This window comes from Artemia franciscana, chromosome 21, assembly GCF_032884065.1.
Source record: "Artemia franciscana chromosome 21, ASM3288406v1, whole genome shotgun sequence".
NCBI lineage: Eukaryota > Metazoa > Arthropoda > Branchiopoda > Anostraca > Artemiidae > Artemia > Artemia franciscana.
This window is the reverse complement of record NC_088883.1, coordinates 7852072-7869091: the sequence shown is the minus strand read 5'-3', so window position 1 is coordinate 7869091 and position 17020 is coordinate 7852072. Positions and strand designations below refer to the sequence as shown.

Sequence of the window (17020 nt, the reverse complement as noted above, 5' to 3'; positions counted from 1 at the left end):
AAAGGAAATGGGAACTTCCTAGGAGGGTGTAAAGAGCCTTGAATAGATTAGGTCGGAGGAGGAGCGTGCGTAGCTGTGTTGGCCTAAGGCGGCTTGGTGACGCAGTGAGTTACTATTATTATTAGTAGTAGCAGAATCAAAACAAAACCAAATGCAAGATTCATCTAAGTGAAGAAACCGTTCGTCTAGACAGAAAATTCGCTTACCCCAAAAAATACCACCCACGTCAAAACCTAGCTTCAGAACTTACCAAACTCTTAACAGGTTTAAAGACCATTGCAGCCAAACTAGGCTTTTTAAATCCATAAGGTGTGGACTGTTCTTGAGTGTTCCTTCTCCGGATTTCTTCAGCGTAGTCTATGCTTAAACTGTCTTCAAGGGTGAGGCTATCTTCTGAAAAATTATTTACTGGAGGACGAAAACGGAGCCATGACACACTGAAATATTTTGAATATTTTAAAACCTTATTCTTAAAAACTTACCTTCTTAATATATAAATATTTAGTGATAAGATTTTAAAACTCTGTTTTGCTTAGGAGTGAAAACCCCAACCCCGACGCGTACTATGCTTAATTGCCTACATCAATAAATAGTAAGTTAGAATTAACAATGAAAATTTTAAAAAGAGAAATTAAAAAAAAATATTGTCAAATATTTTTTTATTTTATAACGTCATACATAAAACATGTCTATTTATAATATTTAATTATATTTATATTTGACGCAATAGAAAATACTTATATAATTAAAGCCTTTTTTTGCTTAAAAGTCTAAGTCCATGTAAAACAGAACAATTGTTAAATCATAAATTAGAGTTATAATGAAATATAATTATTATTAACCATGGAAGTAGTTAATTACAGTTAACGGTTGTTAACTTGTAAAAGTTGGATCTTCGGCGGTTTAACATGGGAAAATAGGAAAACTATAACTAAAAAAATTGAAAATTAATAATTAATTATCCAGTTAATTAATTAAAGTCTCACAGGGCGTGCCGTGGGGCTAATTTAACTTGCGTAAAGAATGTCTTAGACACTAGTATAGACTATTAAATACCACATTATCAGAAAATCATATTAGCAAATTGTTGTGGGCCGGGTCGCATTCTGATTACAAGAGCGACCACTTATGCACTTTGACTACAATTGATTTCACGGTGGCACAGATAAATGAAACGACAGTATTATGAAAATGGTGAAAACTAGTTTCAAGACAAAGGGACGTATTTGTTCATAAAAAGTATCAGTAGAAGTATCAAGAGCATCAATCCACTAATACAATACAGTTGAACATCGATCTTTTTGGTATTATGTCGAGTTTTGGGGAAAACTATGTGTAGTCTGAACTTGAGTGACTAAAAAGGATCAGTAGAATGTATCAAGAGCATCAATCCACCAATACATTACAATTGAGAATCGATCTTTTTCGTATTATATCGAGTCTTGGGCAAAATTATGTGTGGTCTGGACTGGAATGACTAAAAGGTATCAGTAGAAAGTATCAAGAGCATCAATCCACCAATACATTACAATTGAGAATCGATCTTTTTGGTATTATATCGAGTTTTGGGCAAAACTGTGTTTAGTCTGGAGTGACCAAGAAGTATCAGTAGAAAGTATCAAGAGTACCAATTCACCAATACAATACAGTTGAGAATCGATCCGTTTTGGTATTATACCGAAAAAAACCATGCGTAGTCTGGAGTGACTAAAAAGTATCAGTAGAAAGTATCAAGAGCATCAATCCACCAAAACGATACAGTTGAGAATCAATCTTTTTGTTATCATATCGAGTTTTGGGCAAAACTATGTGTAGTATGGAGTGACTAAAAAGTAACAGTAGAAAGTATCAAGAGCACCAATTCACCAATACAATACAGTTGAGAATCGATCTTTTTGGTACTATATCGAGTTTTGGGCAAAACTATGTGTAGTTTGGAGTGACTAAAAAGTTCAGTAGAAAGCATAAAGAGCATCAATCCACTAATACGATACAGTTAAGAATCAATCTTTTTGGTATTATATCGAGTTTTGGGTAAAACTATATGCAATCTGGAGTGACTAAAAAGTAACAGTAGAAAGTATCAAGAGCTCCAATCCACCAATACAATACAGTTAAGAATCGATCTTTTTGGTGTTATATCGAATTTTGGGCAAAACTATGTGTAGTTTGGAGTGACTAAAAAGTTCAGTAGAAAGTATAAAGAGCATCAATCCCCCAATACGACGCCGTTGATAATAGATCTTTTTGGTATGATATTGAGTTTTGGGCAGAACTATGCGTAGTCTGGAGTGACAAAAAGTATCAGTAGAAAGTATCGAGAGCATCAATCCACTTATACGATACGGTTAAGAATCGATCTTTTTGGTATTATATCGAGTTTTGGGCAAAACTGTGTAGTCTGGAGTGACAAAAAGTATCAGTAGGAAGTATCGAGAGCATCAATCCACCAACAGTTGAGAATCGATCTTGGTGGTATTATATCAAGTTTTGGGCAAAACTATGTGTAGTTTGGAGTGACTAAAAAGTTCAGTAGAAAGTATAAAGAGCATCAATCCACCAATACGATACCGTTGATAATAGATCTTTTTGGTATGATATTGGGTTTTGGGCAGAACTATGTGCAGTCTGGAGTGACAAAAAGTATCAGTAGAAAGTATCAAGAGCATCAATCCACCAATACGATACAGTTGAGAATCGATCTTTTTGGTATTATATCGAGTTTTGGGCAAAACTGTGTGTAGTCTGGAGTGACAAAAAGTATCAGTAGAAAGTATCGAGAGCATCAATCCACCAATACGACACCGTTGAGAATCGATCTTTTTGGTATTATATCGAATTTTGGGCAAAACTATGTGTAGTCTGAAGTGACTATTATGTTTTATGCCAATCAATAATAACAGTTTTAACCTATTAATTAATTATATCAACTATTTTAAAATAAGAGGATTTACCATGTGGGATGACACTGATCACTGATAGGAATACAATGATCACTGATGACAGAGATACGGCCAACAGGTCACAAGCAAAGATAGTTACAAAAATAACCCAGTATTTGAGACTGGTCATTTAAAATAAAAGTAGCAGAAATACACGAAAACGGGTATAATATTTTAAATAAGGCAGTGGAAAAAAAAATTGAATAATAAGAAACGTCCGAACATTTTGACTTTACGTCCGGAAGACTTTATCAACGAAGAATATATATATATATATATATATATATATATATATATATATATATATATATATATATATATATATATATATATATATATATGTACTTCTATTTGAAAAACAACTTTCACAGCGTGTAGGACCGAATTAGTGCTTTAAGTCAGGTAATATAGTCAGATAAAACTTGTCAAAAAAGGTAGATATATATGTATATATATATATATATATATATATATATATATATATATATATATATATATATATATATATATATATATATATATATATATATAATCACATACAATATAATATACATCCATACAATCACATAGGTCAAACAGCATAGCCATACACAATCAACCATAAAGAATAAAACATAAAAAATTCAAATAAATCAATAAAATCGAAAAACTAGCATCTTAGTAAATGTCTAACCTGAAAAATATTCATCACTACATACAGTATGAAAGTCAAACAAAACCACGATAACTATGCTGTCTTTAAAAACGTCAACGCCACCTAGCCTTTGGTGACACTTGATAATTTTCAAGCTTTGGAAACATTTTTCTGTTAGGAATTGAGATCAGACACATACTACACTAATATTACTAATTACACCGATTAAATTAATTATTCTTATTATTATATTGAAAAAAAAGCTGTGTCACCAAATGTCAGATGAAACGGACTTTTTTTCATATATTAGCGCCAGGTATCAATCTTAGAAGCTATTATTATACCTGTTTACCTATATTTTCATTTGTTTAATTTGTAAATGGAAAGCAAGTGAGGCCTGAGAAATTGTTTGATATTGTTTATTGATAAAAACAGATGACGATCTACCACGACGGCCTCGCCTCCGTACGCGACCCACCAGCTTATGAAACATGAGAACTTTACAAATATTGGTGTCAATATTGCCTATTTAATGGCTATTAAATTGACAACTGGTCATTTGTCGGCCTTGGATACTTAATCATTGACTTTAGTTACTAAAGTCTTCTTTTTAATGCAGTTTTAGACTTGATGCTGTAGTTACTGCAGGCCAAATTTGAAACACCTAATCTAAAGGATATTTAACATATTCTATAACTAATTACTAATTAGATGTCTAACAATTAAATGATATCTAACTATTTATTAAGAATGCCCTTGCCCTTAATTAGTGTCCATACCTGCGTAATTAATTTGTGGCCATAATTTGTGACAAATATCACAGTGTCTAAAAAAAAAAAAAAAAAAAAAAAAAAAAAAAAAAAAAAAAAAAAAAAAAAAAAAAAAAAAAAAAAAAATGTATAATATGCATCTAAGATCTAAAAAGAAATCTAACAAGTATCACTGTGTCTAAAAAATATTAAAATAAAAATGTATCTAAAGAAAATATAAAAAAAACATAATATGTATCTAAAAAAAATAAAAAAATCTAGCAAACATTAATTTGTCTAACTAAATCGAGACAAATCTATAAAATCTAATTTGTATCTAAGAAAATGCAAAAAATGTAGAATAAGTATCTAAAATCTAAAAAATTCACTGTGTCTAAACTATTTAAAAAGTATAATGTGTATCTAAAAGAAAATCTTAAAAATGTGTAATATAAAACATAAGAAAATCTCACAAGTAACCCCGTGTCTAAAACAAATTAAAAAAAATCTAAATATTATAAGAAAGAGTAGCTAAAAGGAGATATACTTATTAGACGAGTATATTAGTATACTCATCGTACACTATTATACTAATATCAGTATATTAGCCACATTATGGTTAAAAAGTGGAAATATTAAAAGTACTTACTGTGGTTGATTCCTTCGCAATCTTCTATTCTTCTTCGTATAAGCAGCGATCACAACAGACGCCACGGCAATTAGGACGATACATATTACAATACTTGCTACTGTTACCCCTGCTCGTTGATTCAGTTCAACTCTACTAAAGTCTGCAACTCCTGTTGTGTTCTGTAACAGCTTAACAGTCTGAAATATAAGTATAAGCAGTTAATGTCAAGAGCAAAAAAGGCTTCAGACAAAAAAGGCGCGTAAAGTGAAGGGATCCATATTTATTTGTAACGTAAAGCACATTTATACCTTGATTAAATGTCGAATTCTCAAAAGTTTTGACGTCTTAAGGGTATAAATCGATGAACTTTAGTGCAAAAATATACTGTTTGCCCCCCTCCCTGAATCCCCTCAGATTATCATCGAGTAGCAAACGCTTGACATGCAGGAAGACATCCCCCTTCATATATTTCAGTAACAAGTCGGGAATCATTTTTAACCAAACCTTAAAAGGCTTATGCCAGCTTTACCTCTCGCTCAGACTATCTGTCTTGGCTTTTTTTTCCATTTAGTCATGGCTTGACGACAACTTGATTTTAATTCAAAAGTCAACGGATATGGTAGTAAACACTTGAAATGCAAGAAGATGTGTTCCTTATCATAATGTTTAGAGTGACAGGCCGGGAATCATTTTTACCTAATCCTTAAATGGCTTGCTTTGCCTCTCACTCAGACTATCTGTCTTGGTTTTTTTTTCAATTAGCCATGGCTTGATGAAGACTTAATCTTAATTCAAAAGTCAACGGCCTCGGTAGTAAAAACTTGACTTGCAGGAAGACGCGCCCTTTATCATAATATTTGAGTGACAAGTCGGTAACCATTTTTACCCAATCCTTAAAAGGCTTGCTTTGCTTCTCACTCAGACTATCCGTCTTGGCCTTTTTTTCCAATTAGCCATGGCTTAATGGCAACTTGATTCTAATCTAGAGTCAACGGACACGGCAGTAAACGCTCGACATGCATGAAGACGTGTCCCTTATCACAATATTTGGGCGACATCTCGGGGGAACAAATCTTGAAGAGAAGTATCACAATTTTGCTGCAGTTTTACCGATTCTGGAAAAGCATGATTCTAGAAAAACCCATCAAACGAACTCACTTGATTGGCTCTCCTTTCTCTTTTCTCCTTTCACCTGATTGGCTCTCCTTTCACTTGATTGGCTTCCCTTTCTCTTTTATCCTTTCACTTGATTGGCTCTTCTTTCTCTTTTCTCCTTTCACTCGATTGGCTCTCCTTCCTCTTTTCTCCTTTCAATTGATTAGTTCTCCTTTCTCTTTTCACTTGATTGGCTCTCCTTTCTCTTTTCACTTGATTGACTCTCCTTTCACTGGATTGGCTCTCCTTTCTCTTTCTCCTTTCACTTGATTGGCTCTCCTTTCTCCTTTCTCTTTTCTCCATTTACTTGATAGACTCTCCTTTCTTCCTTCAAGCATTTCAGGTAGTAACATCTCTATGTCACTTCATTGAATACGGGTTTTTCCTTACATGGGATGGAATTTTTTTCCACATCTTGAAGACGAAATTAAAATTAAAATATAAAGCCGGATTTTGTTTTTAAATTAGAAGTTAGAGATTGTTACATAAACAGCAACGACAACAATAAAAATCAATCGCCTGGTTTTTGCACCGTCAGAAGATACTGTGTGAAGTTATATTTACTTATTTCATTATTAATTCATTTTAATCAAGCTGCAATATCTATTTCTAGAATTATGTATAATTCAACATATATTTTTTTCTTCAAAAATGGTAACTCAAGTCGCTTCACAGAATATGGGTTTTTGCTTTCACGGGATTGGAATAGCAACGTCGACAAAAAATCAAACGCCTGGCTGTCGCGTCGTCACATGGTACTATTTGATAGGATTTGGTCTTGGCGTAAAACTGAGGAGTGTTCACCATAGATTCGTTTTTCCAAATCAAGTGATTATGTTTACTGACAATATTATAAAACTCGAAAACACGGATATACCCAAAGTATTTACAATACATGTTTATTATCATATTAGTGAAGCTAGCTACTATAAAATAGTTAACTCTAACAAAACAATTATCTTTTGCAATTGGATTAGCCACTTTTTAGGACTTTCTTGTCTTTAATGATTCTCTTCACAAATTCCTTTTAAATTTTATTTATTCAAAATATAAAAGTTTAAAACTGTTATTATACATAAATTTCATATACATTTTACATCTTATACATATATATATATATATATATATATATATATATATATATATATATATATATATATATATATATATATATATATATATATATATACATAAATCTAATATATATTTTGAATTTTATGCATGTTTTATCTGTCTATAAAATAAATCGGAGCTTTATATTTTACGTTATAAACTTTTATAATTGTTATAATAGACAACCAATAAACTTACATGAATTGACAAGCAAGTATGTCCACTAACATCCAGCATTGAATCCTCCGGACATCCACAAATATAGCCTCGCTTGTTGTCAGAATCTACACAAATATCGGAGCAGGGTTTCAAATGACAAGCTGAATAGGCTAAAATAAATAAAATCCCCAAAATTAAAAGAAGAAGAAGGTAAGTTTCAAGACATTACTGTCAAAACAAATAAACAATTAACGGTGGGGTTAATTCAACTTAGCAGGTTGTCCTCGGTTTGGGTGGCAGGATGTCATAAAGGAAGATTTAAAGGAAATGGAAACTTCCTGGGAGGGAGTATATAGGGAAAACATAAAAAGATTATGATGGAGGAGGAGCATGCGTAGCTGTGTTAGCCTCATGTGGCTTGGTTCTGCGGCGAGTTATTACTAGCAGTAGAAGTAGTGGCAATCTCAGTTAGTGAAATACAACAGATATTGCAAGATACTTGAGACTAGAAACCTATGTCATATCCCAGGGAGTGGGGGTTAGTGCCAGATAGGACCCCCCCCCCCCCCCAAAAAAAAATTGTCTGACCCGTAAAAATTAACAAAATGCATACGAGCAAATTTGTGATGCTTTATATAAATTTTCTTTCTGTAGTCCTCCCCCTCGATACGTCCTCACCCAAGACATAGCCGTATTCTCTGTGAAAACAAAAAGATCATAAAATACAAACATACATACACGAAAACACACACATAAAATAGAATATAAAGTAGAATCAAATATACACATGGAATAGAATATGAAAGGAGAATATAAAATAGAACAATAAAGAATCAACAGCAAAACAATAATAATATGTATGAAGATAATAATAAAGGCAATAATAATATGGATAATAGAATCAGGGGCGGATCCAGGGGGGCGATCACCCCCCTAGACGGGCTGTAATTTTTTTACTGCACTTACGGAAGTCTGTATTAACGTATGTTCTAACTACTGTAACTAGACCATAAAACCTTTTTACATTACGTGCATTCCACAGCTTTGCCACTATCAAGTATTTTTTGTCACCTCATAGCATAGTAACAGTTAACCCGGTAAATTTTAGCTAGTTCTCGCCTCCCTGTTCGATAAAAACATTGGAAGTGGGTGGAGTTGCGCAACGCAACCAGACCTGAAGTATCAAAACAAACATTTCGTTCCAGTGTATAATGAAATTTGAATGCGCGTGTGTCACGAGGATTTTCGTCGTTTAAGCGATATTGATGTCGGGAAAACGTGGAGAAAAGACGCATGACAGCTTACTAGCTAAATTTATTAGCCAGAAACAGGATAGTGTAACTGTAACTGCAAGTAGCTCTTCAATTAGTTCTGTTGGAAGTGGCGAACACGGGCAAATTCTATTGCAAATTCCTAACACTTTGCAATCTTCTGTTAACCCCGTTAGTGTTCAGAGTGAACATCCAACAACACCCCCGCTCCCTATCCTGTTTCTGGAAAATGATATTGGGATCCACATCGGTACAATACATGCCATTGACGGCCGAATAAAGTGCGAGCTTCTCGAGAGGCCATGGAAACTCCCGATTGGATGCCAAATGCCGTATTCTGTTCATTTAAAGCGAGGGAAAGATGAAAAAAGGTGCTTGAATGATTCTCATTTGCAGAGTTTCCACTAGCTTGTATATTCTGCAGCCCGGAAAGGCCTTTTTTGCAAATACTGCCCTCTTTTTGTAACTGGGGCTAGCGGGGGTTCAAACAAACAGGTTCCCCTACAAAAGCTGGTCACAAAGCCTGTCACAAAATTTGCTAAGTTACTGGGAAAAGATGAAGACCTGACAGTACATGATACTTCTCAGTACCATCATGACGCAATAGAGGCTGAAAAGTCGTTTCTAAGAGCCTACCATTCTCCGCAGATGGCAGCTTAAAATTGGATGACATGCCGCTTTCCAATGAAGGAAACTTCCGAGAACTACTACGTTATCGTGCTGAAAGTGGCGACAGTAAATTAAAGGAACAACTGAAAACATCAGGAAAATGCTACCTACATCAGTAAAACAACTCAAAACCAGTTGATTGACTGTTGTGCGAAGGAAGTTATAGGTGTCATTCTAGAAAGAGTAAAGTCAGCAAGGTATTACAAATCAATTTCGATGAGACAACAGATGCGTCATATTCATCGCAACTTAGTTTAGCTCTGTGCTATGCCTTTGATAACCATAGACGCGAGGACTTCATAGGTTTTGTTGACGTTCATCATGCCACCTTTGAACCTTCCACTGCAGACAAAGAGCCGACTGTCAACGGAAAAGTGACTGGCCAGCTAGTTCTAAGCCTTTTGAAGAAATGGGTTTGAATTTACTTGACTGTGTTGGAATCGGTACGGATGGGTGTGCAATGATGGTATCAAATAACTGTGGTACTGTAGTTGAAATTCAGAAAAAAGCTAAAAATGCGTCTCGTTGTCCTTGCTTTAACCACGCCCTGAACCTTTCTTTGTCAAGAAGCTCAGCTGTTTCGAGCATCAGAAATGCCAGAGGCATTATAAAAGAAGTTGTTGCATTTTTTAATGCATCTGCGAAGAGGAATTACGTCTTGAATAAGGTTCTAAAAGCTCAGCTCACGGGAATCGGCGAGACGAGGTGGATCGAGCGACATGAGTCACTTATGCAGTTTGTGTCCGAACTTCCAAAAACCATCCAGTCTTTGGAACACATCAGTCACTGGAGTGAATCAGTGACCGCTCCGAAGGCAAAGACGCTTGTCACAGCGTTGCATAGTGCGGAATTCGTGGTTTCCCTTCAGTGTCTACACAGTATTTGCGCTCTGACATTGCCTCTTAGTCGGCTATTCCAGAAGAAGACTTTGGACTTGGGCGCTGCTGATGGCCACGTTTCCGATCTTTTGGATGTTCTAGCAAAGCGACGGGAAACGTGTGACGAAGAGTTCGCATTAGTATTCGAGCAAGTAAAAGAATTGTCAGATAAAATCCAATTGGCTGTTGAAGTTCCAAGGATTACACAAAGACAGGTTTATCGAAATAATCCTCCTCATACTACGCCTGAAGAAAATTATCGACGTGTTGTTTTTATATCTATGCTCGACTCAGTCATAAGTGACTTAAAGAGCCTATTCTCAAGAGACACGCTGAACTCTTTCCGGTTAACCAAACTGCTGCCATCAAATATTGTGAATTGTACTAATGATTTGCTGCAATCTTCCGTCAAAGAGATCTCAAGCAAGTACGGTTAACTTCTTGGCTTAACCGTGCCGTCTACCAGGGCAACACTTATTTTGGCAGAGGTTCATGTGTGGAAAAGTATATGGCTTCGGGTTAAGAGAGAAGGAGGTATTTTTCCTAGTTCAATGGAAGAAACTGCCAAGGAATGTGACAGACACCTATATCCTTATGTCAGCTCACTTCTTGATATTTTTATATCTCTTCCAGTGAGCGTGGCATCTGCCGAGCGTAGCTTCTCAACTTTACGCAAACTGAAAACCTGGCTCAGAGCACAGATGGGCAAACTAGACTCAGTGGTTTGGCCCTCCTTAATGTGCACCGCGACATCAATATCAGCATTGACAGAGTAATCGACAGGTTTGCGAACAGTGGAGCCAGGAAGCTTAAATTTTGCTTGTAAACAATTGTCCGTTGATCAAGTACAGTTTTTGTTATCATTATTGTAATATATGAAAACCACATTTTCGTTAAACAAGAGACCGCCAGGGAAACTTAAAACGTGAAAAATAAAGTCAGCCTTGTGGTCGACAAAAAGGACACCCCACTCTTTTCGGTAAGAATCCCCCCCCCCTAGAACGAAAGGCTGGACCCACCCCTGAATAGAATAATAAAGAATGATGTAATATTAAATAGATACATGCAAACAGACGGACAGTAAAGATAGAAATAAAAACAGAAGAATAATAAAATGATTAGCTACGCAAATAAACACGAACACAGACACCCGTACACACACACAAACGCACAAAAAAGAAAAAAAAATCCACCAAGTTGTACCTACTTGGAAAAAGCGAACGAGAAACAAAACAAGGAATTAAATAAATGACAAAAAATTCATTTGCGAATTTAAATTAACCCACTGCATTTTAACTAACCCACTAAGATAAGGGAGAGAATATCTTTTTTTTAAGAATATCGTTTTTTTTATATTTAAAATATCTTTTTTTTAATTGCTAAAACAAGTGATTTTGTGACAAGCCTGCAGAAGTAGCTTGCTCGGAACAGACAAGATACTAATACCATTGGATTCAATAATGTCAGATCGATATATCCCTCGAGCCAGAATTACCATTTTACATGGACTTTTTCTTAGAAAAGGATATAAATTTGCTTAAATTTTTTTTTAACGTATATTCAATCTAAAATACCCTATATTCTAAATTTCAAAAATATAAATGGGTAGATAAACAGAGCTTAATATCCGCTACGGAGTTATAAGAAACTTTTCGTCTTCAGTTGATATACTAAAACTATAAGAGAGCAGAAAAATAACAAAATATAATAATAAAAATAACGAAGAAGAAAAATTAAAACTTTTACACAAAACATACACCATATGATAAGAGTCTATTTAATATCTACGCTGTTATGCCAAAATGTCATTTCTGACATTTCAGACTTCTGTGGTGACTGCCAAAAATCGTTTGTTAAGCTGCTCTCAATGGGAGCATTGGCAATTTAATGTAGACCAAGATGATCGAAGTATGAGGAATCCTATATCACCGTTCTGATCCCTCCTTTGGATCCTCCCAGAGGCGGTTCTAGAGGGGGGCAGAGGACAATTGCCCCAAGCGAAGAATTGTATTGTATTGTACCAGATTAACGACGCTTCTTGACTACTCAGGTCCCTGCGTCGGCCCTGCAGTGCATTATTGCAGCATGAATCGATCTCTGGGTCCCGTATTACCACCCCAAGCGAAAAAATTTTAGGGGCAAAAGATTTCAAATAAATAACCTAACGGTTATAGTCGTTTCGTATTTAATTTTTTTTTTTAATGAAGTAGAAGGGGTTAATGTTTCAAAATAATTAATGAATTAATAATTAATTAATTAAATAAAATAAATTAAAAATAAATTCAAAAATAATTGAAAAATAATAATTAAATTAATCAAATTAAAATAATAAATAATAATTAATTAATTCAAATAATCATTTAGATATAATTACAAAATAAATTATTTTTTCAATAAATGAAAATATTGTTAAAATCTGACCTGAAAATTTAGTGCGAGACAGGGTGTGGGTGGGGGGTGCTTATCAATATTTTGCCTGGGGCGCAAGAAAGGCCAGAAAAGCCACTGAGTCCTCCCTTCTCTTCTCTTTGAATGTAGCTCAGCAGAAAGTTACTTCAGAAGTTTGAATATCAGATTCAGATGCAACTTTTAGGGGTTGTAACGACGATAAACGATGAAATTGTTATACAATTTAGCTAATAAAGCAAACAACAAAAAAAAAAAATAGTTAAAACTGAATACTTGAAAAAAAAACGACTATTGATGTATGATTTATAGTTTAATTAACTTTCCTCTTATATGGGATCTGTTATTTAGTATGAATAAAAAAACAAAAACAAATCACTTCAATTTTAGTAAAAAACACCATTAAGACTCGAAACAAACTAAAACAACCCCTTATATGACGGTGGAGGGGAGCTTCCACCCCCTTAACGTCCCACTGTTTTACGCTAAGTTAAAATGAAAACTAATTGAAGACATTTTAGACAGAAAAAAAAAGTTTAAAGCATTCGTTCTTTAAAGAAAGGTGGAAAAAAGACAAAATTTAGCAAAAAGAGTTGAGGGGACAGTTGGCCCTCACACACAGGATAATTTTTGCTTTTGAATTTTAATGACGCTCTTTACTTTGACAAATTGTTTTTTTTTTGTTCTTAACGGATACTACCCCACAATACCTTACAATTGTTAACATTCTCTATACTTGAATAGGGGAATGATTCTCCCTTGAAATCCATATTATATGTTTTTCTGTTATTGAATACCTTTTCATAACATAAAATTCCAAAGGAGGAGATGATAAAGGTTAAATTGCCCTCCACATTACAAGGGACTGATTCATGAAGTTAGTCATAAAAATACATTTTCTAAGGGTAAGAGCAACCTGCCTCCTGCAAATAAGACCCCTGAGGCCAACCCCACCCACCCCAGTAGCTGCTTTGCAATAAATAATCGTCAATAATACTATTCATTCTTTACGTACAATATCCACTTATTTTTATGAGTATTTAAAACGTCATTTAATGAAGAGAGAAGTAGGAAGCTTATTTACAGATATGACAAATACCTCAATCATCAACTTGATTATGGAGATATGTAACCTTGATTGTACAACATTTTGATAATTCTTCTTTTTTATATTTAGCTATTTTTCTTTTATAGCCCATCAGAAGTTAAAAGAAGGAGCCCTCGTATAAATTTGCGGGATATCTTCAATAGACATTATGTAGGTAAATGTCAATTGCAAATTATTCAATTTAATTGGACGTATCCCAGCTAGGAAGAAATTGGAGAATTTAGCTTTCAACCATAAATACTACCCAGAATTCGTATTGTGACGTCACATAGTCATTTTTGTTCACAGCATCTGCAGTCTGCAGTCAAAACTAAACTGTAAGAAAAAAGTTTTGTGGAAAGATTAAGGTAAATAAGAGATAAAATTACCTTCAGGCTGAATTAAATAATGGTAAATTGTTAGATGTCTGATATTATGAAAGGGGAGAGGTTGCCTCACAATATCTTTAGTATGCAATGACACATGGGAAAGAATGTTGCTTCCTTGACTAATCCAGTATATCCTGTTTTCGAAAAATGATATGCTCACAGGTGAATCTTCCTGAAATATTACACACATATATACATAATATACATACATATATAATGTTGCTCTGCCTCACGTATTGTTCTCATCCCTCCTTTTCCGTAATTTCCGACCTTCTGATCTTTCGGCCATTAAAGTTTCCTATTTTTAATTTTGTAAATTTTTCCTTGGTTTCCCCCTTTCTTTTAATAATACTGAGATTGTTTTAAAGCTTAAAGTGAAGGATCCTGTAGTCTGTATAAAGAAATAATATAAAACATTTGAAGACAAGGCAGAAAATTATCCTTTTAGGCCACAATTTATTTTCGTTTTTTAGTAACAGGTTTGGCTCTTGATGAATTACAGGTTAAATTATTTAGCAAGTGTTTTTGCATCTTTTTTTTTCTTTTTTAAGTGTTTGATCATTATTTGATATTTTTTGATTGTAAGTGTTATCATTTGTCTTTTCTTTATATTTATATTGTAGCACACTCCTCATTTTTTGAGGGAAATAAAGAAAAAAAATAGTACATATATATAATATAATATTTCAATATTTATTTTAGTAATTATTTAGTAGTTTTGTCAATACTATTTAATATAACGTATCCAAAATACCAAAGGAATCAAAGTACAAAGATTTGTTTGTCCACTTTAACCTATCTTAGGTCTAATCATACCTAAAAACCGCAATTTTGCCAGATTTTTCTACCGGTAGTTTCAAAATTATCAAGTTTTTAGGGTAGTGCCACATTTTCATCAGTGTTGCAACGTTGAAACATGGAAACAAATCAGCAAAACTACTTTGCAAAGTTTACAGGGCTTTTACCAATAACTACTAAAAACTCACCGCAGCACCAAGCCAACGGAAGCCAACACAGCTATAAACGCTCCTCCTCCATCCTAGTCAATTCAAAGCCTCCCTCTTTAAACCCTCCCAGGAAGTTCTTATTTCCCTTAAGTCTTTCCGATATCCCTCACCTCATCTGAGGACGACCTGCTTCCCGTTTAGCCCAAGACAGGGCTTTTAGTCTCTAGAAACTATAACATTAACAATATGTTGATTCCTAAAAATAGATATACTTTCGAAGGAAATCTGCACCTTCTTAAGCTGTTTACTGCCATGAGTTTTTTCGCCTTTTTTCTGATTTTTCATCCAAGTTTTTAGTTTTTTTTATTTTTAGTTCTTTTTTAGTTTTTTCTTTTATTTTAAAATTTGGCACCCATCGATTTGTCACTACCATGGAACGCAAAACTGCATACGAAAGTCACTTTTGAACAATTAAAAGTTCAAACGGGGATAAGTACTTCTGTTAGACAGTGAAAAACAGATACAAACAAAATCAGGATATTTCGACCACCAGCCAATAAACTAAAGCATAAATGCTTTAATGTTTAAGCATTACTACAGTAAAGCATTAATGTTTTAATTAAAAGAAACGTATTTATACAGAAAAAAAATAATTACTTTCGGGTGAGAAATAGTTCCCGATTCATTCACTAGATTTGTCTCAGAGAGTTCATTCAAAGTCTTGAGTTGTAAATTTTTCTTCATTAATATTACCTAAATGTAAGTTGAATTTCTAATTAATTTGGCACATTATTCTTCTTGTTCCAATTGCGAAAGAATTGTGGTTGAATTTATAGCTATATAGTTAAGTGTCACCAGACACTAGTTGCGTTGAAAATTTTTTCGTCGATCACAGCACCAGTTACCTCTCTTTTACCCATACTCTTTGGGCTAGAGTCAAAATTTTGTTGTAACTATTTGTATTAACAAAAATTTACCTTACCCTCTGAGGTCAAATAAACACTGGCAATTACTCAAGCGGGTTGAGGAAAGGTAATGATAAAGGACTTAAACATGATTGAAAATGCATGAGAGGGAACGAAAACTGAGACTTTGAATAAACTGGGACATAGAAGAAATATGCAAATCTGTTTTGACCTCAGGCGGCTTATTACTGCAACGATTCGTTAGCAGTAATAATAGCAGTAGATGACTCCTGCTTTATAAAGTGTCCATTATTGATTTTAATAAAATAGAATAGTATAGGATAGATTCGTATAAAATAAAGTTAAAACTTACATTATGCGTGAATTAAAAATAAACCAGTCGAAATTACAAATTAAAATGTGGCTTAAAATTACAAACAAAACTTAGGAGCTTGAGAAAAAATAGCGAAAATAAATAAATAAAACAGCAAGACAAAAGCCATAAATAATTTCTTACCAAATGGCGGACTATAATTCCATGCCCTTCTCCATTATATCCCGTAAATTCAATAGTATTCTTTTGAAGATCCGCCCAAAAAACTCTTCTTCTGATTGGGTCCAAGCTGAGGCTAACTGGGTATAGAACCTTCTTCTGATCTTTCAAAAACCAGGACTGCTTTCCATCCATGCTCAATGTCCCTATTGTTCCTTTGCGGTATGCACTTCGTATCAGCTGAGTTTCAGACCAGAATAATCTCCTAATTAAGATAAAGTATATCTTTATTAATGCAAACAGTTGAAACAAAATTTCAACTCTAGCCAACAGCAGAGTAAGATTTGAAAGTTTAATGCATCGAATACAAGATAAAACTAACACTTCGAAGTGTTACAACTTATTACTTCAAGTAATACAACAAACGTAAAACATTAAAATCAGACAATCACCCTTGTTGGCCAACCATCTGAGGACAATTGAAAATCAGGTCGTCCCCCCATGGGGCGGGAGGATGTCAGAATGAAAGATTTAAGGGAAACTATGACTTTTGGGAAGGGTGTGAAGAGGGCATCATTACCTAAGATGTTTT

At 34.1% G+C, this 17020-nt stretch overlaps 1 protein-coding gene across 2 annotated transcripts in view; it reads right to left on the bottom strand.

The window, feature by feature from the left end:
• Positions 1 to 250: 250 nt before the first annotated feature.
• Positions 251 to 17020, bottom strand: part of LOC136041082 (vitellogenin receptor Yl-like) — a gene marked incomplete at its 3' end in the record, with an annotated part of 238165 nt that continues 221395 nt past the window's right edge. For both annotated transcript variants that reach the window (XM_065725635.1, XM_065725636.1), the window contains 5 exon segments: positions 251 to 437; positions 4975 to 5153; positions 7423 to 7553; positions 14084 to 14255; positions 16453 to 16693. In XM_065725635.1, coding sequence (XP_065581707.1) covers positions 251 to 437; positions 4975 to 5153; positions 7423 to 7553; positions 14084 to 14255; positions 16453 to 16693 — 910 coding nt within the window.